Source organism: Chiloscyllium plagiosum, unplaced genomic scaffold, assembly GCF_037043375.1.
Source record: "Chiloscyllium plagiosum isolate Xiang-an unplaced genomic scaffold, Cpla_swu_hap1 HiC_scaffold_5, whole genome shotgun sequence".
Classification (NCBI taxonomy): Eukaryota; Metazoa; Chordata; class Chondrichthyes; order Orectolobiformes; family Hemiscylliidae; genus Chiloscyllium; species Chiloscyllium plagiosum.
The window spans coordinates 90,899,072-90,924,760 of NW_028270143.1; the positions used below are offsets into that span (position 1 = coordinate 90,899,072).

The 25,689-nt window shown below is 39.6% G+C and overlaps 1 protein-coding gene across 1 annotated transcript in view; it reads left to right on the forward strand.

Moving 5' to 3' along the window:
* LOC122550058 (ATP-dependent zinc metalloprotease YME1L1-like) overlaps positions 1-25,689 on the forward strand; it is a 69,795-nt gene that overhangs the window by 27,256 nt on the left and 16,850 nt on the right. Inside the window, exons 3-15 of the mRNA XM_043690525.2 lie at positions 5,938-6,109; positions 7,673-7,774; positions 7,863-7,972; positions 8,052-8,202; positions 10,936-11,019; positions 14,785-14,867; positions 14,949-15,039; positions 16,901-17,053; positions 17,147-17,279; positions 23,040-23,102; positions 23,610-23,722; positions 23,803-23,958; positions 25,073-25,224. Coding sequence (XP_043546460.1) covers positions 5,938-6,109; positions 7,673-7,774; positions 7,863-7,972; positions 8,052-8,202; positions 10,936-11,019; positions 14,785-14,867; positions 14,949-15,039; positions 16,901-17,053; positions 17,147-17,279; positions 23,040-23,102; positions 23,610-23,722; positions 23,803-23,958; positions 25,073-25,224 — 1,563 coding nt within the window. The remainder of the gene's footprint in view (positions 1-5,937; positions 6,110-7,672; positions 7,775-7,862; positions 7,973-8,051; positions 8,203-10,935; positions 11,020-14,784; positions 14,868-14,948; positions 15,040-16,900; positions 17,054-17,146; positions 17,280-23,039; positions 23,103-23,609; positions 23,723-23,802; positions 23,959-25,072; positions 25,225-25,689) is intronic.

Below are 25,689 nucleotides of genomic sequence, written 5' to 3' on the forward strand. Positions count from 1 at the left end.
GGAAGTGGTGGAGGCTAGTACAATTTCAACATTTAAAGGGCATTTGGATGGGTATATGAATAGGAAGGGTTTGGAGGGATATGGGCTGGGTGCTGGCAGGTGGGACTAGATTGGGTTGGGATATCTGATCGGCATGGACGGGGTTGGACTGAAAGGTCTGTTTCCATGCTGTACATCTCTATGATCTGATTAGGTACCCTAGAGCTCTGAGAAGTGAGGGAAGTGATTGCTAGGCCCTTTTGCTGAGATATTTGTATCATCAATAGTCACAGGTGAGGTGCCAGGGATAGTCAACATGGCTTTGTGTGTGGGAAATCATGTCTCACGAACCTGTTTGAGATTTTTGAAGAAGTAACAAAGAGGATTGATGAGGGCAGAGCAGTGGACGTGATCTATATGGACTTCAGTAAGGCGTTCGATAAGGTTCCCCATGGGAAACTGGTTAGCAAGGTTGGGTACAGAACTGGCTCAAAGGTAGAAGACAGAGGGTAGTAATGGAGGGTTGTTTATCAGACTGGAGGCCTGAGACCGGTGGAGTGCCACAAGGATTGGTGTTGGTCCACTACTTTTCATCATTTATATAAATGATTTGGATCTGAGCTTAAGAGGTATAGTTAGTAAGTTTGCAGATGACACCAAAATTGGAGGTGTAGTTGGACAGCGAAGGAGGTTACCTTATATTACAACGGGATCTTGATCAAATGGGCCAGTGAACTAAGGAGTGGCAGATGGAGTTTAATTTAGATAAATGCAAGGTGCTGCATTTTGGGAAAGCAAATCTTAGCAGGACTTATATACTTAATAGTAAGTTCCTTGGGAGTTTTGCTGAACAGAGACCTTGGAGTGCAGGTTCATAGTTCCTTAAAAGTAGAGTCACAGGTAGATAAGATAGAAAAGAAAGCATTTAGTATGCTTTCCTTTACTGGTCAGAGCATTAAGTCTCAGAGTTGGGAGGTCATGTTGCAGCTGTACAGGATGTTGATTAGGGGAGTTTTGGAATATTGTGTGCAGTTCTGGTCTCCCTCATACTGGAAGGGTGTTGTGAAACTTGAAAGGGTTCAGAAAAGATTTACAAGGATGTTGCCAAGGTTGGAGGATTTGAGCTACAGGGAGAGGTTGAATAGGCTGGGGTTGTTTACCCTGGAGTGTCGAAGACTGAGGGGTGACCTTATGGAGGTTTATAAAATCATGAGGGATAGGATAAATAGACAAGCTCTTTTCCCTGGGATGGGGGAGTCTAGAACTTGAGGCAATAGGTTTAGGGTCAGAGGGGAAAGATATGAAAGGAACCTAAGGAGGCAACCTTTTCACGCAGTGGGTGGTGCGTGTATGGAATGAGCTGCCAGAGGAAGTGGTGGAGGGTGGTACAATTGCAACATTTAAAAGGCATCTGGGTGGGTATATGAATAGGAAGGATTTGGAGGGATACGAGCCAAGTTCTCGCAAATGGGACTCGATTAGGTTGGGATATCTGGTCGGCATGGGTGAGTTGGACAGAAGGGTCTGTTTCCATGCTGTACATCTCTATGACTATAACTTGGAATGGAAGGGGAAGGGTGCCTTTGTATGTGGATGCCAGTGATCTAGATATGACTGGAAAGCGCTTCTGCTGAAGGAGTATGCACAGTTAGAAACTAAATTAAAAAGCAAAACCACTATGAGTTAGAATAAGAGGCACAAGGAAGTTAGCATAGAATAAATCAGATCAGAGATTTGAATGCATGGTTCAAAGATTGGTGTGGGAAAAATGGATCTGGATTGATAAGACGCTGGGATGATTACTGGGAAAAGAGAGAGCTGTATCTTTGGATGATATTCACCCAAACCTGGCTGGAACAACTATTCTTGAATTGTATAAGTGGAGTTATAGAGAACCGTGTGAGTGGCGATTTCAAAAGTTAAACAGAGAAGAGAAGGCATTAATGTAAGGCAGCAATACAGATAATGACCACAGGTGATAGAAAGGGACTGAGCATACAAATGGTAGAGTTATCAATAAATTAAACCAGAATTGGGAAAAAGACCCAATTAAAGGTTCATATTTTAATGCAGGAAGGTCAATGAATTGGTAGCTTTCTCAGAAATAAATAGACATATGATAGTCAATACAGAGCTTGGAGAGTGTGTCTGTGCTGAAAATGTGTTGCTGGAAAAGCGCAGCAGGTCAGGCAGCATCCAAGGAGCAGGAGAATTGACGTTTCGGGCATGAGCCCTTCTTCAGGAATGAGGAAAGTGTGCCAAGCAGGCTAAGATAAAAGGTAGGGAGGAGGGGCTTGGGGGAGGGGTGTTGGAAATGCGAGGTGGAAGGAGGTTAAGGTGAGGGTGATAGGCCGGAGTGGGGGTGGGTTCGGAGAGGTCAGGAAGAAGATTGCAGGTTAGGAAGGTAGTGCTGAGTTTGAGGGTGGAGAGTTCGAGTCCCTAATCCTCCCAATGGAGAACTTTGATTGTTGAAAGTCAGTCATCTTATTCCATGGACATTAATGCAGAAGTTCCTCAGGAATTTTTTTTTAAGTGGTTCAACCTGTTCAGAGTTGCTATCACACTGTAGAGCAAGTGAGACTTGAACTTGGTCTCCTGGTCCAGAGTTAGGGATGCTACCATTGTGCCACAAAAACACAGTTCCTCATGTTGGGCTAGGTCTAACCATCTTCATCTGCTCCATCAAAAACATTCCCTGCATCGTAAGGTTACAGGGAATGCTCATTGATGATGTAATTACAGAATCATCTCTGTTGCAATTCAGTTGTGGAAACAGTCTGTATTCATATGCGGTGAGACCTGGCTTTATCTGCTAAGTGGCCAGTTTTGCTGCTGTTACTTCAGACAGAATACACTTGCCATTCATCTTCCTAAGCTTGTTCTGCTATTCAATAAGACGAAATGTAAACTAAGGGAACATTTCACCTAGCATCTAAACCGAGGCCATCCAAACCTCCCAGTCACTGCCCATTTTAATTCCCCTTCCCGCTCCCATTCCGACATGACCATCCTTGGCCTCCACCACTGCCACAGCAAATCAGACCTCAGATTGGAGGAACAACACCCCATCTTCCACTTGGGCTGCCTACAGCTCGGAGGACTCAACATTGGGTTCTCCAATTTCAAATCACCTCTGTTCCCAGCCCCTCCCCCACCCTTCCATTCCTCTCAGCCATCTACCGGATTCATTCCTACCATCGACCAACCAGATCGTACCCTCTACTTGTCTCTACCTATGCCCACCTCACCATTCCCCCCCACTCCTCAATTCTGCAGCTTCCCTTACACCCACCCCCAGTCCTGAAGAAGGGTTACACCCAAAACATCGACTTCTCCACCTGATGCTGCCTGGCTTGCTGTGTTCTTCCAGCCTCCTGCTTGTAATCTTAAATAACTTCCTGTCTGCCCTGATAACCATTCACTCCCTTGCTGAACAAAAGTCTATCCCTACCTTAATGTTTACAGATGCTGCTTCCACCACCTTTTCAGGAAGAGATTTCTAAAGACACTGAACCTTCATAATTTTGCACAATCCCTGTTTTAAATCAGCAATATCTGAACTTTCAACAGGTCTAGGTTCTCTCACAAGAGGAAATGACATCACCACATTGGCCCTGTTCAAACCTCTCATGATCATATGGTTCCGATATGAGTGGCAATCACAGTCGGATTGCCAATCTGTTAATTTTTTTTTAATGCTGAGCTCTGCATTTTCAGACAAGAATTTGGATCCTAGCTCCTTCAGAAGTGCAGAGCTATGCCCTGTACTGCAGGATAGTTGGGGGAAGGGTGGAGGGGGGGAAATGAAACTGCATCCCATTTTGCAGCATACATCGTGCTGTGCTTTGAGATTTAAATGTCCAGTAGCACATCTGGATAAGTTGTCAGCTGGCAATGGATGAGTGTAAGTAGGGCAAATGGGGCTTTAGAGTGCTAAATGAGTGATGGAATGCTTAAAGTATGTTGAGGATGAGTTTGTTGAGCAGTAGATGAGTCACAGAGCGCTACACAAAAGGCCCTTCTGTCCTTCAAGTCTGTGTTGATCAAAAATAAGTATCCAACTATCCTAACCCCATTTCCAGCAGTTGGCCCACAGCCTTGTATGCCTTGGCTTTGGAAGTGGAAATCTAAATACTATTTAAATGTTATAAAGCTTTCAGTCTCTATCCTTACTGGCAGTGAGCTTCAGATTCCCACCACTCTGTTTGAAAATAATTTCCTCACATCCCCTTTAAACGTTCTCCCTCTTACCATAATTCTACGTCCTCCACATTTCTGGCGCTTCTACAGTGGCCAGAGAGATATTGAAAATTATTGCTAGTGCCTCTATATCCTCCCTTGCCCAGGATATATTTCATTATGCTGTGGAGATTTACCTACTTTTAAGCCTGTCAGACCACTCGAACCTCCTCTCTGTCTCTGCTAGTTTTTAAAATTATGTCACAGTCCTTTTTTTTTACATTCACAACATCCCTCTCACTAGTGAACATTGGCATAGTATTTGGGTCAGGCTGGTGGGTGAGGAGTGTTCCTTGAATCCTCTGCATTCTCTGTTAAGGGCTTTATAAAAATCTTATTACTGGTTTCCAGATGCAGGGAATTGCCCATTGGAAACTGAAATTTTCCAGACAATTCCCATGGAGTCAACTGCACATGGGACTCTGCAAGGTCCCAAAGTGCAACTGCAGAAGTTAATTTTTCAGAAAGGTATTTATTAGGCTACACCTCAGTTTTGTTTTGAAGATGAAGAAACCTCAACCTGTTTAATCTTTGCTGATGAGTTCAATCTCAAGTCTGTTATTATTTTAGTGCATCTTTTTGCTTTGCCCCTTGTTCATTGTTTGTCTCTTCTGTTCACCGTACTTGCGAGTGTGGATTAACCAAGATTTTAGAGAAGGTTAACACTTGGCTTTCTGTTGTATTTCTTTTTAGAAATGTACTCAATGCATTATTTGCTTTTTAAATTGTCTTCTTAATGTGTGCTGGCACTCATGATTTGTGTATCTGCACTCCAGTAGATCTGCAGATCTTTATTTTGCAATCCAGTTTGGAATCTTATTCTCCAGACTGCATGGCTGTGTGTTCTTCTGTTCCTCAAGGTGCAATCTAAAACATGTAGATCTTAAACACATTCCAAAAAATGTATTCTCTTTTCACCAATTCCTAGTTGGCATTGCAAAATTTGCATTTATTAAATTGTTTCATTCAGTATTCTTGTGAAATTCTCCAGTTGTTTACAATTCCAGACAGAATATCTTATATTGTTAAACTCCTGGGTTAGGAGAGAAATTGATACCCCTTCTTTATTTACCTAGCCTCTTGGTTGGTTGTAAGTAGGTTAATTAAAAACAAGGATACATTTCTCCCAGAAAAAAATAATTTGTTTCCAAATGAGTCAATATGACCAGGTTTTCTTCAATTCACAAAAATGTTGCATTTTGGTTACAACATATGAGAAGAAATAATAGTGCAACACACACAGACCAATTAGGAGTAAGAAGTGAATTCAAAAGTGAAAACTTTAGATAAAAAAAACTGATCAGTCTCTGTCATTCATGTAGACAGTCAGACATTATAGTTGTTACCAGTATTATCTCCTGTAATGTTTCTGTTGATAGTTGAACATTCAGTCTCAACATTCTTCACTTTGCAATTTGATTGAAATTCCTTTAACCACCTTCCTTTCTATAATGGTTGGCTGGCAGCATTAGAGTGGGTGTAATTTTTCCTTTCTTCACCTTTTTACAAGGGTCTTTAGTGGTTGTTCTCAAACCCGTGACCTTCACAAGACACTAGGCTATCAGGCCACTAACATGCACAAATACGCGCACACATACATGTTGGAATGAAACAATATGTCCATTAGGACTTTGGCGATTTGATCTGTTATGACAAAACATTTTGTTAAAAAATGTTATTGAATTTCCATTATTAATTTTTTTAAAACTTTTCTTTCAGCCTGCTATTAACTTACGGGAACTTGGATTATCTGACTTGAAAACCAGCCAACTAACAGAATTGGTAGACAGTTTGCTACCGTGTTTGTCTCCAGCTGCTTCAAATCCTAAACAGTCGTCACGTTGGCAAATCTCCCACATTTCATCACAGTCCTTTTTTGAAAATAAATATGGTCAGTAATAATTATTTTCCTCTTTCACTGTTGTCCAAACTCTGCCCTACTTTATATCTGTTTATTTACACCTTTCATCTTACCATACCAATAATTTTGAAGCTGAGGCTTGTGAGAGAGCATTTTTTCAACTGTTCATTGGGAAAAGTATGATGATGTACCCATTTGCAGATTCAGCAGCTAGATTTATTTTGCAGAGTATCCTGAGTCGATCTTAACTGTGCAACAATAGGAGCTTAATAAACCAGACATTCTTGAATTGGAAAAACTGAAAGAACTACAGATGCTGAAAATCAGAAACTAAAACAGAAGTTGCTGGAAAAACTCAGCGGATCTGGCAGCAGCTGTGGAGAGAAAGCAGAATTAATGTTTCAGGTCTTTTGGCTGTTCCTTCTGGTGCGGTCTTGGGGAGGTGGAAGTAAACGATAAGTGAAGATAGGACCCAAAGAGAGAGAAACAGTTGAGCAGACAGAGGACTCTGTAAAGGTCAGCTACTAATGGGGACTATTAACAGATGACAGTAGGATATGTATAGTAGTAGACCATGTGATAAAAAGGCCTGATGGGTTGGGGTTGGGGAAGGACATGGGAAAAGATGCTCAAACCCTTAAATTGTTAAACACTGTATAGAGTACAGAAGGCCGAGGAATTCCCAAGCAGGAAACGAGATTCTGTTCTTTCAGCTTGTGCTGAGCTTTGTTGGAGCACTACAGCAAGCATGAAACAGATGGTGGCCAGGGTTCTTGGCGGTGTGTTGAAGGGCAGACAATTGGAAGCTCAGGATCATTTTTGCGGATTAGCACAGGTGCTCTGCCCATAGATCACCCACGATATCACATTGTGAGCAGCGAACACCATGGGCTAGATTGTGTGAAGTCAGTTAAAGCACTACTTCACCTGGAAGGTGTGTTTGGGCCCTTGAATATTGAAGAGGGAGGAAGTAAACAGACAGATGTTACACTAGTTGTGATTGCAAGAGAAAGTGCCCTGAGGGTGTGGGAATGAAGGAGGAGTGGAGCAGAGTGTCACAGAAGGAATGGTCCCTGTGGAAGCTGGCAAGGGTGACGTGGGGAATATATGTCTGATGGTTTCCTGCTGGAGGTCATGGAAAGGGTGGGAATGATCCTATGAATGTGGATTCTGGTTAGATGGTAGGTGAGGACAAAGGGGACTCTATTGCTGTTATGGGAGGGAGGAGAGGGGTAAGCGCTGAAGTGCAGCAGTAGTTGTTGTGGATCCCTGCTGGACAGTGAATGTGCAAGTTCAACATTAGACCCGACTTTAGAAGTAGTGTTTGCTGGAGGCAATATATTTCTCACAACGTACTTGTGACTGGCAAGGGGAATTACTTAGAAACCAGCAATAACTTGATAATGCAATGTAAAGTCCTTCCAATTTTTAGTATTGAAGTTAGGTCAAACAACTGCATTGGTGATTTGTTAAGTCTGCCTCCCAAAAAAAGAACCTGTGATATCTGTGTTCTTGCCTTCTGCAATGATGTTTCAACCTCACTGCACCGATAATTCATTAATAAGGGCACTTAAGTATCAATTCTGTTTTTAGGATTTTCGAGCAATATTTTCAACGTGCTACGTGCATCTCAGCTTTCTCGACAATATCCCAGGCCACTACAGACTCTCTGTTCCAACCTTCATCTTTGTCCAAGTATGTATTCCAGGTATTAAGTGTTGACTTTTGCATGAAAATTGCAAATAATATATAGTGGTATTAATGAATGTTAATTTTTTTTAAGTCCAAGAGCAAGTTCGTGGCTTTAAAACTCTAAGGTCAAGATCAAGGAGACTGGCAGTATCTGATAATTTGGTTGAATCAGAAAGTATTGCTCCTTCTTCTTTTATGAAGGTAAGAAGTGATGTTACTCTGTTTATTGAAACAAAAGTTTCTCTTCAAAAAAAAGTGTTATTTACATATCTGTTTATAGGGGCTTTTGTTAAGGGATCGAGGAAGAGACGTTGAGAATTTGGACAGCTTGATAAAAACCAAAAACATTCCTGAGGCACATCAAGATGCATTTAAAACTGGTTTTGCAGAGGGATTCCTAAAAGCACAAGCTCTGACACAGAGGACAAATGGTAAGTCAGTATAACAATTCTTTTATTTTTTCTGAGTTCGTGCGATATGGCATCTTAGGTATAGTCATGGTGTTGGTCGAGGCTATTTTTTTCTTAAAGGTGTTCAGTTGATATTTCATGAATATCATGACTATTATTTGACCAGACACACCCAATGTTCAGGTCAAGGCAAAAGTATAGCAAGGGGAAAGCAGTGCCATAATGGTAATGTCAATACTTCAGTACTCCAGAACATCCCAGGCTAATGTTCTGGACCCATGGATTTGAATCCTATCATGACTGTTTGTGAATTTGAATGCAATATGCCTATGGAATTAAAAGCCTAGTCCAATGATGACCATGTAATCAATGTTAGTTGTTGTTCCCCTTTAGGGAAGGGAATCTAACATTCTTTCTTGCTCTTTCTGACATGATTTCAGACCAACAACAATGTGGTTGACTCTTAACTGCCTTCTAACTAGCCTCAAGGGCTAATCAGTGAATCAGCAACATGTGCGAGTCTTGCCACTTAAGTGCAGCCAAGAGCCTTGTTGACCACCCCAAAATGGAACCCTGGATAGAGAAAAATAATACATTTCTGAACTTCTGGCAATGAAATAGTCATTTGAGCAAACACTGCAAAATTGGGTGACAGGTTGAAGTGTTTACTTGCGTACTGCAAGTAACTGGGAGTGGGTAGGCTTCCTATAGATTTTCGTAAAACCCCCATTGTTAAATGGAGAATTCCTGACTGTGGAGTATGGAATCTGAAATGGACTGTGTGGTTGAGGGGTCAGTGGATATTGGAAGCACAGAATCCCTACAGTGTGAAAGCAGGCCGTTTGACCCATCGACCCTCCATAGAGAATCCCACTCCAACCCACCCATTTCCTCTACCCTCATCCCTGAGACCTTCCATTTCCCATGACTAATCCACCTAGGCTGCACATCTCTGGATATTATGGGCAATTTAGCTTGGCCAGTGCATCTAACCTGCACATCTTTGGACTGTGAGTGGAAGCTGGAGAACCCAGAGGGAACCCAGACAAAGGGAGAATGTCAAACTCCATGCGGTTGCCTGAGGTTGCAATCAAACCAGGGTCCCTGATGCTGTGAGGCAGCAGTGCTAACCACTGAGCCACCATACTGCCTGAAATTATAAGCATAATTAATGACATTTTCAGTATTAAGATGAATAACATAGGCCACGTAACCAACAATGTATTGAAAGAGGAGGAATATGTGGGTATCTGTATATGACTGGTATAGTGTTTACATCTTGCAAAAAATATATGGCTAGAACCATGTGGGTTCAATATTGGTATCTTTTGTTTCCAGGATTCAAATGAATTTGCGAAAAAAATATATTTGAAGTAAGAACAAATTCAAGTCTGATATTAAAAATAAATTATGTTTGGGGATTGCCTCTTGAAATATTTGTAGAGCATTTGAATATGGAAACGTTATTAACTGAGAGGCTAAAATCTGAATTCATTCATAACAAAAACAAGGGAGGGATTATCGATGAGTATGAGCAGACTTGAATGGACTGAATGGCCTAATTCTGCTCCAATATCTTATAATTCGGTGGGCTTATGGAGTAATGAATGAACTGGGGAAGAGAAAAAGGGCACCATTAATTTGTATGTTTACTTTATATACATTTTGAATGTATACATATTTGAAAAGCTGCAGAAATATTCATTTTGTTTTCCCATGCTTAAAATCTACCATTTAAGAATTTTACTGTGAAAGCTTTCGAGCTCCAACTTTTAAGAGTTAGAGTTCTGACTGATCCTTTCTAAAAAAAAATGAAATACCAATGTAACTCAGCGACAACTTGAATATACATAGCATATTTAAAAGAGTAAAGCGTTCCAATATACTTTACAGGAGCAAAATGAATCAAAGATTTACAAAGAGCCATATAAGGAGATGTTGGTGCAATGTTAGATTTTAAATAATGTAATGAGGGAGGAACAAAAATTTTAAACACGTAAACCTATTTTGGAAGGCAAATCAGGACTTTGGAATTAGGCAGTTGGAGCTGCTAATTATGGAGCAATTAAGTTCAGTTTAGAGGTGGGTACTTGAAGGTCTCTTGTGATGCAGTGGTTGTGTCCCTACCTAGGGCACAGAATGCTTAGTTTCAAGTTCCAGCTGCTTCACAGATATGTCACATCTTTGAACAGGTTGTTTAAAAATATCTAGAAGTAGGGACCCACAGGCTAAGGACATATTTGAAAGCAAATATGAGAATTTTCAGTGCAGACATATCTGAACTGGTGGCCTCTGTAGATTACCAAGCACATGGATGATGGGGGAATGATATTTGGTCAGCTAGAATGTGGGCAGCAAGGCATTGGATAAACTGAAACTTTTGTGATTATGGAAAGCAAGTAATAAAGTCATCATTAAGGATTTCAGCAAAGTTTGAGTGAAAGTGTCAAGTTGCATGATATTTGAAGTAGATCAGATTGGGCTGATTGATCATAGCTAACATGGATGATTACCAATTTAGAAAGAACACAGTTGCAAGACTAAGATACAGAATAGTAGCTGTGAAAATATGAATCGGTGAAACTTAGAGTAAGACAGAAAATGACAAAGCTCATATTAGTAACTACAGGAGTAAAACGTTATCAGTAATATGTCGAATGTTCTACTGGTATTCTCAAAAGTACTGTACTAGCTAGTACTTCAAAGTCTCCTGTTTAATTAACATCACTCTTTTTAAAATTCTGCTTGCCACAGATTCTTTAAGAAGGACGAGACTAATTCTTCTGTTCCTTCTCTTGCTTGGAATTTATGGCCTATCCAGAACCCCGTTCTTATCTGGTAATATTTCAATGACTTTTTTGCTTTTGTAGTTTTGAACAATATACAGTTTAAAAGAAACATTTTGCTGATCAATTCATTGAAGTACTAGTAAATATGTATTTGGAAGTATCATTGCATATTTTGTGTATAAGAGGAGTGAATTTGTGGTGTGTATAGTATTAGCTCTGTCTTCAAAAATCCCTGCCTAGTTCCTAGTGAAAACAAGAACTCTAATAGTCTGATCTGGAATGAAAGTCCATTGCCAACCCTTTTTAAACAAAACATAGCTACTAGGAGCAGGGGTAGGCTATTCAGCACTTTGAGCCTGCTGTGTCTTTCAGTATGATGGTGTCTGATCTTTTATCTTTAACATGTAAAAATGCTAACATCTAAAATGCCCACTTACCTTCCCAGGACTTCACAAGTGCAAATTCCAGTGCTGCATCCAAACCAAAAGATGCAGTTTGACAAGCATTGGAGTAAATCTTCCCAGAAGTCGTGCTGCTTTAATGCAGGTTAATTGCCCGTTGGAAGTTTTTAAACTTTTTAAGCAATTGCTACACAGTGGGTGCATTGAGTAGTCTGACAGGTTCCAATGAACATCTTTCGGAGTGCATTCAGTCTCTAAATATCCAGGTTATCTGGTCAAAGACTGGTAATTCAGTAGGCCACTGAAATTTGCTAATTCTTCTAAAACCCTTCTACCACTTAAAATTAATGATTTCTGTCAGTACAGAGAATAAATTGAGTGGAGGATTTCAATGACTGCCACCACGAGTGGCTCAGTAGTATGCCAGTTGAATTGGTTGAGTCCTAAAGGACCTTGTTGTTAGACTAGGTCTCTGGCAGGTTGTGATAGAACCAATAACAGGGAGAAGCATACTTGACCTCATTCTCACCAGTTTCGTTGCCACACGTGCAACTGTTCATGACTGTATTACTAAGTGTGACCACCTCACAGTATATGTGGAAGTGAAGTCATATTGTGTGACATTATCACCATGCTAAATGGACAGGCATTGAACAAATCTAGCAACTTGAGACTAAGCATCCATGAGGCACTGTAGGCATTCAGCAAAAGCAGAATTGTATGCCAACACTGTTCTTGGCTTCATGGCCTGGCATATTCCTCACTCCACCGTTATCATCCAGCCAGGCTTCACCCTGGCTCAATAATGGGAGCCTGGTACGTCAGTGCAAAAGATAAGGCTAAAGCATTTGCAACAATCGTCAGACAAGTGCCAAGTGAATGATCCATCATGGCCTATTCCAGAGGTCCCCAGCATCTCCAGGTGCCTGTCTTCAGCCAGTTTGATTCGCTGCACGTGATATCAGGAAATGATTGGAGTCACTGAATACTGACTGCAAAGGCTGCCCTGGCAACATCCCAGCAGTAGTACTCAAGACTTGCTGCTCAAACAATTGCCTTACCTCTAGCCAAGCTCTTAAAGCTACAACACTAGCACCTACATGACAATGTAGAAATTGTCCAGGTATGTCCTGTAAATACACAGCAGGACAAATCCAACCCGGCCAGTTACCGTCCCATTAATATATTCTCGGTTGTCAGTAAAGTGATAGAAAGTGCCATGAGGAATATAGTTGCTTTGCTCACTGAGGCCCAATTTGGGTTACTGACCACAAGGTTGTAAAGCCTTGGTTCAAACAAGGACAGAGGTGAGAGTGACTGCCCTTGACATCAAGGCTGCATTTGACTGAGTGTGGAAACTAAGTGTTCTTGCAAAACTGGAGTTGATGGGAATCGGCGGTGGGGGTGGGGTGTCGGGAGGGAGTGTAGGGAGGGAATCTCTCAGCTGGTTGGAGTCATACCTGGCTCAAAGGAAGATCATGTGGTTGTTGGAGGTCAGTCATCTCAGTTGCAGGACATCTCTGCAGGAGTTCCTCAGGGTAGTGTCCTCAGGCAAATCATCTTACTGTCCATCATCAGGTCAGATTGTGCAATCATTGGCAAACATGCCCAATGTTCAGCACCATTCATGACTGCTCAGATACTGAAGCACCCCAAATGCAACAAAACCTGGATAATTTCCAGGCTTGGACTGAAAAGTCACAAGAAATATTAGTGCCACAGGAATACCAGGCAATGGTCATCTCCAATAAGGACCAATATAACCATCAATCCTTGACATTCATTGGTGTTAGCATCACTGGATCTCTCACTATTGACATTCTGGGCATTACTATTGACCAGAAATTCACCTGGACTCTCCACATAAGCACAGTGGCGGTAAGAGCATGTCAGAGCTTAGGAATCCTGCAGTGAGTGACTGGCCTCCTGACTCCCCAAAGAATATCCATCATTTACATGGCACAGTTAGGAGTGTGATGGAATATGCTCCACTTGCTTGGATGAATGTAGCTCCAACAATATTCAAGAATCTTGACGTCATCCAGGATAAAACAGCTGATTGTCATCACATTCACAAATATCCTCTCCCTGTACCACTGATGCTCAGTAGCAGTAGTCTGTACCATCTACACTGCAGAAATTTGCCAAAACTCCTTCAACAGCACCTTCCAAACCCATGAGCATTTCCACCTAGAAGAACAAGAGCAGCAGGTGACACATGAGAACACCGCCACCTGCAAATTCCCCTCCAAGCCACTCACCTCTTGACTTGAAAATGTATCACTGTCCTTTCAGTGTTTTGGGTCAAAATCATGGAATTCCCTCCCTATTGTCATCTACTAGCAGCACATGGACTGCAGTAGTTCGAGAAGGCAGCCCACCACTGCCATCTCTGGGGCAACCAGAAATGGGTATTAAATGCTGGCCGAGCTGGTGAGATCCACTTACCACAAGTTTAAAATGAAATTTGAGAATGTCATATGTACTGGATTTGAAAATAAATTGAATTGAAATGCATGAAAGGCACTCGACTGCTCATACTTCAAAATTTAAGCTACTGTGTTTTTTGTAAAACATAACTGTTACTTGAAATCTTTGCAGAATTTCTCAGAGAGGTTAAGTGGCCAAGGGCATGAGAATCCAGAGACCCAGGTAATATTTTTGGAACCTGGGGTATTCTGCTGTGGCCGATGGTGAATTTGAATTCAATAAGATTCTGGAATTAAGAGTCTAATGATGACCATGAAATTATTGTTGGTTGTCAGAAAAGCACATCTGTTCACTTACGTACTTTAGGGAAGTTAACTGCCATCCTTTTCCCAATTTGACCTCTGTGTAATTCCAGACCCACAGTAATATTGTTAACTCTTCACTGCCCTCTGAATGGGGATGGGCAAAAGATGCTGACCTAGCAGGCAACACCCATGTTCCATGAATGTATTAAAATAAAGCTGACTGGAATCAGGTTGACCCCACTGTTCCAACCTGATCACAGTTGAAAAATTCAAATTTATCCAATGTTTTATAAAATGAAATAATGTGCAAGTCAGTCAAGCTGAATGTTCTTGGTTCTTTTATTTGTAATTAGTGTGGACTTTAACTTCTGGTTTAAAAGCTTTACCTGATAGGAATGTAAAGCCACCTCTTTAATCCTCTATTATAACAAAATGTGCAATCATATCAATTATTTATTTTAAAGTTGCTTACTCTGTGAAATAATCATTGTATTCTACAAAGGTATTCAGTTGTGTTGTACTGTTAAGTTCATTTTGTGAATGATGGGCAAAACAGTGATAGAATCAAACTTCAAGCACCACTATTTCTAGTTTAGTTTAGTTTTGAGATTCCGTAAGCTTTTAAGTGGGAAGTTTGTAGACATTGAGTCTTTCAATTTGTACCTCCTTTTCCAACAGTACGATTTCGTACTACATCAGGACTGGATGCAGCTGTGGATCCAATTCAGATGAAAAATGTAACGTTTGAACATGTGAAAGGGGTAAGTAACGCTTCTACTCTTCGTAAGCATATTGAATTTTAAATTATTCATTTACAAATATTGCTTTTGGTTCACCACCAGGTGGAGGAAGCAAAACAGGAGCTACAGGAAGTCGTAGAATTTCTGAAAAATCCTCAGAAGTTCACAGCATTAGGAGGCAAACTACCTAAAGGTATGCAACTGGTAATTATACCTTCAGCAATGCATTTTTACTATCACAAGTTTCTAAATATTTTCTTTACAACTGACTCCAAAAAAGGTTTGTTTCTAATGAGTGAACTTTCTGCCAGAAGAATTTGTTATCAGCTCATAGGATGTTAACATCATTGGTAAGGCCAATGTTTATCACCCATCTCGAATTCTTCTTTGTATAATTTATTCTCAGATTGCAGCTTGTGATGAAGCATTGGTCACAGTTCTATTAGGAGGGGAGCTCCAGGATTTTGACTCTTGATATGTTTCCCAGTCAGGATAGTGGGTGACTTGGAACATTGTTTTGCAAGCAGTCCCATGTGTCCCCTGCCCTTGGTGGTGGAGGGTCTGGTCTTGAAAGAAGACTTGGTTAGTTGCTATAGTGCATCTTACATGATACACCCTGCAGCTATAGTAGAAGTAATTATGCCTAAGAAGATTGATGGTGTGATGGAGGGTTCTCATTGATTTAGGCTCTTTGTCCAGGATGGTATCAATTATCTTAACTGTTGGAACTGTACTCAATGCAATGGAATATATTCCATCTCTTTCCTGGCTTATGCCTTGTAAATAATAAGCTTTGGAGAATAATTTACCACAGAATTTATGCATCTTGTCCATTTATGTTTCTGATTAATAGTAACAATTTGGTGGAGAATTCAGTAGTTCAGCGAAATCAGATTAGCATAAAAGAGAAATGTTTAGTGGGGTTTTTTTTAAGATAATTGTTCCTGGTGCTTGTCTGGCACAAATGTTACTTGACACTTATAAGTCAAACATAGATGTAGTCCAAATATTGCTGCATGTAGGTATGGACTACTGTTTATCTGAAGTGTTTTGAATGGAACTGAACACTTTAATCACAAAAGAGCATCTCTTAACTTTTGAGTTGTTGAAGTAGGTCATTACTGAAGGAACTGAAAATGGTTATTATGCAGCAATGTCCTGAGGAACATGTACAGCTGAGATAATTGGTTTGTGCTGGATATGACTCCATTCAATCAAAAATTTCCTGTAATTCCCTTAGACTTCAGCCTCATTAGAGCTGTTAGATTCCACACTAGGTTAAATGCTGCCATGGTATCAAGGGTAGTCACTCTCTCTTCACCTGAAATTAAGCTATTTGTCCATTTTTGGAAAAAGATTTTAATGAGGACTGGTTCACTGCTCATTCATGACCATGAGCACCCCTTTCTTTTCTATTTTAGGATATATTATAAGCTGAGAAAAGGACTTGACAAGTTTCAAGAGTTGCTATTTATTGATTTGAGAATTATTTCACATGATTTATGTAGAAATATTTGTACTGGCATCAGATAATTTAAACAGATGTATGCAACTGGTTATTGGTGCCTGATTAATGCTTCTAATTTTGTAGCGTAGTTTTTAAACAAATATTTAGTGCAGCAAACTATTTATTAACTGGCATCTATGGGACGAAGAGTATGCCAATTGATCAAATATTCTGGATAATCAAGGGGTATGCATAACCCTAGTAAATCCTAATCATATGAAGCTTTGAGACCTCAGCATCCTGAAAAATCTATGTAAAAACATCAACACATTCTAAAATCAATGTAGAGATGAACAGAAATAATAAATGTAATGCAAGGAATATGCCCATCACTGTTATACTTTACTTAGAGCATAAATGCTCTGATATCATGATAGATCACAGTATATGAGATATAATTTTTGCCAGTTTATCAAGAGTGCTGGTTGATAAGGTGCTGGTTAAAACAAAGTTTGATGCATAAGCATGTCTGCTTAGAATTTTGATATCATTTATTTCTTAATGCTATTTAATCAAACTTAAAATGTCCAATTCTATTTAATTTCAGGCATTCTTTTAGTTGGACCGCCTGGAAATGGGAAAACGCTCCTTGCGAGAGCTGTTGCAGGCGAAGCAGATGTTCCATTCTATTATGCATCAGGATCAGAGTTTGATGAAATGTTTGTTGGTGTTGGAGCAAGTAGGATAAGAAATCTGTTTAGTATGTGTCCTGGAATATAAAAATTTAAGTTTTGCAGTAAAATTCTGACACTTGCTATTTTTTTGTTTAACCTGCTCTTTTTGTGTAACTTAGGGGAGGCAAAAGCAAATGCACCCTGTGTCATCTTTATTGATGAGCTAGATTCTGTTGGTGGAAAGAGAATAGAATCACCAATGCATCCCTATTCGAGACAAACCATAAATCAACTACTTGCAGAGATGGATGGGTAAGAAACGTTTCCAGGACACTACCGGAAGTAAATTTTGAAGCGAAATAGCCCAGCTGTATGGCCGTTTTTGTAGCATTGCTTTCCAAATCATTTTATTTGAGCTGTGAAAATTATCAGAACCCTTCAGTGAGAATTGAGAAAAGGGTGTTTGGAACTGAACGAGCAGGTGTCTATAGTGTAAATACAGCTGTTTTGATTTAGTTCCATAACAGCTCTGAACAGCACCAGCCCACTTTATCAAATCCCTTTATAGGATAGCCTCAGCATCCTGGGAACAAATCTAATGAACTTTCATTGCACTCTTTTTATGGTGGCAATACCTGCCTAAGTAAGGAGACCAAAACTGCACAAAAAACTCCAGGTGCAGTCTAACCAAGCTGCAATGCAATTGAAGCAAGACTTCACTACTTTTGTACTCAAATTCTCCTGAAATAAAGTCTAACATTCTGTTGACCTACCTAAATACCTGAATTTGCATATTACCCGTTGTGACTTCTCAATGAGAACACACAGGCCCCTTTGTATACCTACAATTACCAACCTCTTACCACTTAAGAATTCTCTGTATATTGTTTCTCCTACCAAAGTAGCTAATCTCACAATTTTTATCTTATTGTTCATCAGTCATGGTTTTGCCATTCATTAAGCCAGTTCAACTACTCCTAAAACTGCTTTACATCTTGTTGACAGCTTACATTTCCACTTGGCTTTATGTAATCCATAAATTTGGAGCTATTTCATTTGGTGCCCACCTCCAATCATTGATATATATTGTGAACAGCTAGGACCCAAGTACCGAAATTTGTGGTACTCCACTAGTCTCAGCATGTCCCTATAAGAATGACTCATTTATCCCTACTGTGTTCTGTCTGTTAGCCAATTGCTAATTCATGAATAAAATGAAATGGAGGGAAACACATGAATATGCAAGGAATGGAGGGATACGGGCCAAGAGCAGGCAGAAGGATTAGTTTAATTTGGTGTCTTTTTCAGCACAAAATCCTTGACCAATGGGGCCCATACCTTTGCTGTACAGTTCTATGTTCTATCATGCCAGTACACTGAATAGCTGGAGCTATTTTCCCTTGAGCGCCAGAGGCTGAGGGGTGACCTTACCACCCCGACCACTTCCTTTGGCAGCTCATTCCATACATGCACCATCCTCTGCGTGAAAAAGTTGTCCTTTAGGTCCCTTCTAAATCTTTTTCCTCTCACCCTAAACATATGCCGTCTAGTTCTGGACTTTCCCACTCCAGGGAAAAGACCTTGTCTATTTACCCTATCCATGCCCCTCATGATTTTATAAATTTCTGTAAGGTCACCCCTCAGCCTCCAACTCTCCAGGGAAAACAGCCCCAGCCAGTTCAGCTTCTCCCTATAGCTCAAATCCTTCAATCCTGGCAACGTCCTTGTAAATTTTTTCTGAACCTTTTCAAGTTTCACAATACCTTCTCTATGGGAGGGAGACCGGAATTGCACACAATATTCCAAATGTGGCCTAACCAATTTCCTGTGAAGCCATAACAGACCTTCCAACTCCTGTACTCAATGCAGTGACCAATATTGAAAAGGAAGGAAATTAAATAAAAGCAACCAGACATGACGCAGGAGTGGCCCCTCATAAGCAGATAATTTTTCAACTATTGGAATCAAATAGCAAAGATTCAGAGAATCAAAAGCAACTTGCATTCCCTTCAACATAATACATCAGGTCAGTAATGGGAACATTGCAGACCAAACCCAGAGACACAGAGTGTCGCTGTACAGCAGGATCCTTCACCCATTGCTCACGTTAAAAAGGATGAGGGTGTGTATCAGGAATAGGATCTCCATACATATCAGGAATAGTACCAGTGCACCCACAAACTCTCGTGTGTGTGTGTGTGGTTGTGTGGGGCAGAAAGGTACGAGTGTTTGAGAGTGTAAAGGGGTACAAGTCTGTGAGAGAGTGCATGTGTGGGTGTTATGTGTGAGCATATGAGAGAGTGCTTGGGTGTGTGAGAGAGGATCTGTGTGAGTGTATGGGTCTGTAGGAATGTGTGAGAGAGAGTGGGAGTGAGAGGTAGTGTATTTTTGTGCAGTGGGGTCACCTGTAGTGTGACATGAACAAAGGTCCGCACTGAGGTCATCCTCATGGGTACCGAACTTGGCTATCAGCCAAGGGTGAACTTGTACTTGCAGAATTACATTTTATTTTGCTCAAAAACTGCAATAATCCATGTAAGATTCTAAGTCCCTTTTTGTAGATGAGAATCAGTCTGAACCTTGGGGCACAGACCGCCTCACACCTTCAGTGCATTATCTGGGCCGACTTGATAACTTTTTTTAAAAAGTCCTGGGATTTACATATGAAAGAATTGAAACCAACATGGTCATTCTAAAAGATGAGAGACTTTACAAACAATCCAGGTCTTTTTCAATATATAATTGCTATAAATTTTGTGTCTTACGATCTTGTATTCCACAACCACCTGATGAAGGAGCAAGCGTTCAGAAAGCTAGTGCATCCAAATAAGCCTGTGGGACTATAACCTGGTGTTGTGTGATTTTTAACTTTGTGCACCCCAGTCCAACACCGGCACCTCCAAATCACTCAGAAAACAGGAAGCTGCAGGCCAGTTAGCTTACCATCATAGGAAAATGTTAGAAGCTTTCATTTATTAAGTTCTAATAGGGCACTTTGATTTTTTTTTATTACCTTGAACTTATCTATGTTGTTTTATGAAAGGGAAATCTTGTTTCACAACTTCATTGGAGTTATTTAAGGAGGTAATACCTGCTTTGGATGAAGTGGAATTTGTGGTTGTACTGTACTTAGATTTCCAGAACACATTTATAAAGTGTCACATCAGAGGTTATTGTGAAAAATAACAGTTCGTGGTTAAGTGGATAACATATTAGTATGGAGAGAAGATTGGATGGCTAGCACTAAGAGGAAGTATGGGCAAAAATATATCTTATTGGATAAGTGGGATGTTGGGAATCATATGGCACAAGCTTTTGTCCTGGGACTTGAACTGTTCACAATTTTTACAAATGATTTGAATGATGGGATGGAAGGTATGGCTTCCAATTTGCTGATGATACAAAGATATCAGGAAAACAAACTGAAAAAGAAGCAAGGATGCTTCAGAGAGATGTGGGCGGCACGGTGGCACAGTGGTTAGCACTGCTGCCTCACAGCGCCAGAGACCCGGGTTCAATTCCCGCCTCAGGCGACTTACTGTTGGAGTTTGCACGTTCTCCCCATGTCTGCGAGGGTTTCCTCCGGGTGCTCCGGTTTCCTCCCACAGTCCAAAGATGTGCAGGTCAGGTGAATTGGCCATGCTAAATTGCCCGTAGTGTTAGGTAAAGGGTAAATGTAGGGGTATGGGTGGGTTGCGCTTCGGCGGGGTGGTGTGGACTTGTTGGGCCGAAGGGCCTGTTTCCACACTGTAAGTAATCTAATCTAATCTAAATTGGGTGAATTGGCAAAGATCTGGCTAATGTAATGTGAGGAATTATGAAGTTGTTTGCTTTGACAGGAAGAATAGAAAAAGGAGAATATTATGTTGTGGAACAGACATCCTGGGTTCAGGTAATTGTTTGAAATTTGTGTCGCAGATAAACAGGATGGTTAAGAAAGCCTTCAGCATGCTTCCCTGCATTGTTCAGACCTTTGAGTATGGGAGTTGGGATGTCATGTTGAGGTTGTATAGGATGTTGTTGAGGCCTGTTCTGGAGTGCTGTGTACAGTTCTGGTCGCTCTCTATAGGAAGGATATTATCAAACTGAGCAAGATTCAGAAAAGATATATACCAGAATATTGGCAGGAATGGAGGGTTTGAGCTATAAAAGTAGACTGGGACCTTTTTTCCATGGAGCATAGCAGGTTGAGGGGTGACCTTATGTAAGTTCATAAAACCATGAGAGGCATATGTTTACTGTACTTTTAAGAGAGAATAAATGCTGTTTTGCAGACAGCTTACACATATCTGTCATATGATTAACTAGCAGTCTGAGTATTGGAAAATTGAAAATATGTAATATATGTGAAATAGATACCTGAGTTGGTTGGTGTTTTGACAACAGTTCAAATTTAGCCAATCAGTTTAAACTAAGCCCCAGGAAACTAAAACCCAATTGAGCTGTTAAGAGAAAGGGGGTGGGGGGGGGGGGCCACAACAACAATAGTTGTTGTTTAATGTTCACTTTTAGAGGTAAAGAATAAATTGATATTATTTTCTTTAAAGAATGGAATTTGGGAGTTCTCTATCACTCATATTTTAACAGATTACCAGGCAAGGTGAACTTTTTTGGGTGTTTGGTTTCATTAACAGAGAGGTTCACTGCCATGTCGTAACACTTAGGTAAGGTGAAAAGCCTTTTCTCTAGGGTGGGGCAAGTTTAAAGTGAGAGGTTAAAGATTTAAAAAAGACAAGACGGACAACTATTTTTAAATTCAGATTGGCTAGTGTGTGAAATGAACTGCCGGAGGAAGTGGTTGCTGCAGGTACAGTTAGCAAGTTTAAAAGACATTTGGATAAGTACACGAATAGGAAGGGTTTGCAGGGATATGGGCCAAATGCAGGTAGGTGGGACTAGTTTAGTTTGGGAAATGGGTGGCGTGGACTAGTTGGACCAAAGGCTCTGTTTACGTGCTGTATGACTCTGACTTTATTATCTAAAATAGTGAGAGGTTGCAGAATTCTGAGATCCTAGAATGCTTGTACATGAATCATGGTGCAGGGCAGCAAGCAATAGGAAAACTAAGTGTGTTTTCATTTATCATGAAAGAGAATGGAATACAAAAGTAAAAAGGTTGTTATACAGGGCACCAATGAGACTACTTCTGGGGTACTGTTCACAGTACCTGTCACCTTATGTAAAAATGTTGGGCAAAATTCAGAGAAGGTTTATTAAAACAAAACCTAAATAGGTGGACTGTCTTATGAGGAAATGTTGAATATGCTGTATCCACTGGAGTTTAGAAGCATAAGAGGTGACTTGATTGACATGTTGGTTCCTGAGGGCACTCTACAGGCTAGATATGAAGGGAATATTTTGACTTGGGGGTCACTGTTTAAAGATCAGGGATTACCCATTTAAAACAGATGGGCAATTATTTTTCTGAGGGCGATGTCTTCCTGAAAAGATAATATAAGTAGAGCCCCTTGAATGTTTTCAAGGCAGATTCTCGTTAATATAAAACAAAGAGTCTTGTTAATAGATTCTTGTTAATATAAAACAGAACTGTGGATGCTGGAAATCTGAAACTAAAACAGAAATTGCTGGGGAAGTTTAGCAAATCTGCAGGATCTGTGGACATTAACTGAGTTAATGTTTCGGGTCAAGTGACCCTTCAGAACATCCTGTTAAGCGGGCAGTGAAAGGTTATCGGGAACAGGAAGAAATACAAATTTGTAGTTACAATCAGATCAGGCTTGAAGAGACTCAAGGTCATGACTGATCTGTGTGTTCACTTTGTTTGTGTGTTGCTGCACCTATGTGACCACACCGCACCAACATTTTACCACTGAGCTACTGAATGATAAAGCATTCACCTGTAAAATTGTGCTGTGCATTTTTCTTAAGTTATGTTTGAGTGGTCAAGGCAAATGTGCATATGGCATTCTGTATTGTAGCCGAAATAACTTCTTTTTAAGGATTGGAAATACACTAGCATAAAAGTGACAAATATTGGAATGATTGAAAATTGCTTTTTTAATTGCAAAAGCATTTAATAGCTAGTTCTGTAAAGATTCTTTATCTTTTTAGTTTCAAGCCCAATGAAGGTGTCATTATAATCGGAGCTACAAACTTTCCTGAAGCATTGGATAAGTAAGTGTAAATTGAGCTTTGATTTATTTATTGTAGTTATTTATTCTAAATTTAACGTAATATATTTGTAGCAAACATGGTGCATAAGTGCTACTTCCTTTTAAGGAAAGTCTTTGAATATAGGCATCATTATAATTTAAGATTTTGTTTAAATTAAACATACTGTTTTTTGTAAAAGGATTAACATTATTTTATTCTGACCCTTAATTCAGTTGCTCTTGATGCATTCTGCAACAGGATGTCAAAGAATTCCTGCACAATTGTAGTTACTATATTGCCTTGACTTGCAGTACCACTCACCAATCGGAATTTTGCCTTGACAATGTTGTGCACCTGATGAATTGTTGCTAAACATAAGCTTGAATGAACCTTAGATGAACAGTCGTGAAGTAATTTTGACAAACCAAGCTGTTAAGTGTTTTAATATGATATTTACAATAAACAAAAGCTCTCAAAATTGGTCATATTTTAAATTGATGCCTTTGTTTTTAATGTATTCTTCTACAGCGCTCTTGTCCGACCAGGTAGATTTGATATGCAAGTTACTGTTCCTCGACCAGATATAAGAGGGCGAAAAGAGATCCTCAAGTGGTATCTTGGCAAAGTTAAAGTTGACCCAGGTAAGTTACAGATGTTCCTTAACATGAATAATTATTGCAAATTTACTTTCTGTATGACTTGATTTTGTTTTTCTTTCCAGCAATTGATGCAGAAATAATAGCCAGAGGCACAGTGGGCTTCTCGGGAGCAGAACTGGAGAACCTGGTCAACCAGGCTGCTCTAAAAGCAGCTGTAGATGAAAAAGATCAAGTCACAATGAAAGACTTGGAATTTGCCAAGGACAAAATCCTTATGGGTATGTTCTATCCTGCTATTTGAATTTTGATTTTCTAAAAGCTTTCAGAGTTTCATCTGTTAAGTTTGTGCTTTCACATTACTATTTTAAGAAAATCCGAGATAAAGGCTTAGAAAATATTTTTTATCTTGCTGTTTAGGTAGATCAGCTGTATCTGAGTTTATTGCATTATAAAATTAGTCCAAATAAGTTTATCTTTTTAATAGGTTGGCAAACTTTCATCTCTCCAGTTAAATCATATTTTAAGTTACCTGTACCTGTCACATGATGTCAATGGAAAAGTTCAATTTAACTAAATTCTTCTACGCATGTAGAATAATTTTTTTGGAGAAACAGCTTTAGCTATACAAACTTTCATTGGGACTCATAATAGAAACTTTATTCTATGCATTGTCATTAATCTAGTAATATGTTTTAAAATATGCAGCTAATGATATCAAATCAATGTAAAATTTACCTCTGCTGTCGCCCATTTATATTGGAGCTTTGAAGCAAACATTGACTAAGATAGAAGCTGCAGAAAATTCCTGGTAATTGGGTGTTGGTGAAAAGCCATTTGGTGGTACCATTAGTAAAGCAATATTAAATACTAACCATGAGCATTTAAAGACCACTGTTAGAACTTAGTGTAAAAATATTTATTTCTAGACAACATGACCAATTGCTCGTAACAGTATTATCTCTTTTCCCTCATTCTGTTCCTGAAATTATGCTGCATTCAGGTGTTTCCTTGCACCTTGATTTCTGTATTGTCTCTCTTTTTTGGGTAACTTTTTGAAGGATGTGAGAATACTTGGAAGCAATGACTCAAAAGGATTAAACTTCAGTATGAGATAGATCTTTTATCGTAAAGTTTTAAGATTCTCAAATGTTCAGTGTTTACTTTCTAGGCTGGCTCAGTAATTTAAAAGGCCCTAAAGTTGTTGCTTCTAATATCTTTTAATTTCAGTTATACAAGGAAAAAAAACTTTAATAGATATAATGGTGAAATTGAGTATTAAATGGATTATGGAGCTTGAATATGTGATTTTAAAAAAACTATTTTTGGTGGGCAATTTGTTCAAATTGCATCTTACTTGAAAATATTGTATGTACGTATGACTGTTGCCAACAGGTCCAGAACGCAGAAGTATTGAGATTGATGCTAAAAATAAAACAATCACTGCATATCATGAATCCGGACATGCAATAGTCGCACATTTTACAAAGAATGCTATGCCCATTAACAAAGCTACAATAATGCCAAGAGGACCTACCTTGGGACACGTAAGCGTTAAATCGTACTTAAGCTTGTAAGAAATTATTCTGTTTTTATGGTTCAGCTTGAAAACCAAAGTAATTGTCCTGAATGTTGAATTTTGAAAATCAACTGCTAACTGCCACAATGCTGCAGTATTGTAAGTTGACAATTTGTCAAGATTAGTTTTTGTAGTTTATTAATACTTGGCAAGGGACAATTCGTTTTTTTTCAACTTGTATAACATGCAAAAAGTTACTTTTCTTGTCTTACAGAAAAAAATGTGTAGTAATCTCTGTAGACACTGTTTATGCTTAATGAGACATTTGAGCATCTGAGAGAACTTCTCCACAAAACTCCACTGTTTTTACACAAAACAATCTTACTTTATTGGTCAAGGAAATGTAAGCACGACTAACTTAATATCATGGGCTGTCAAGACTTAAGTATCCAATTCCTCTTTTACTTCCTGATTCAACTCTGACATGGTGAAA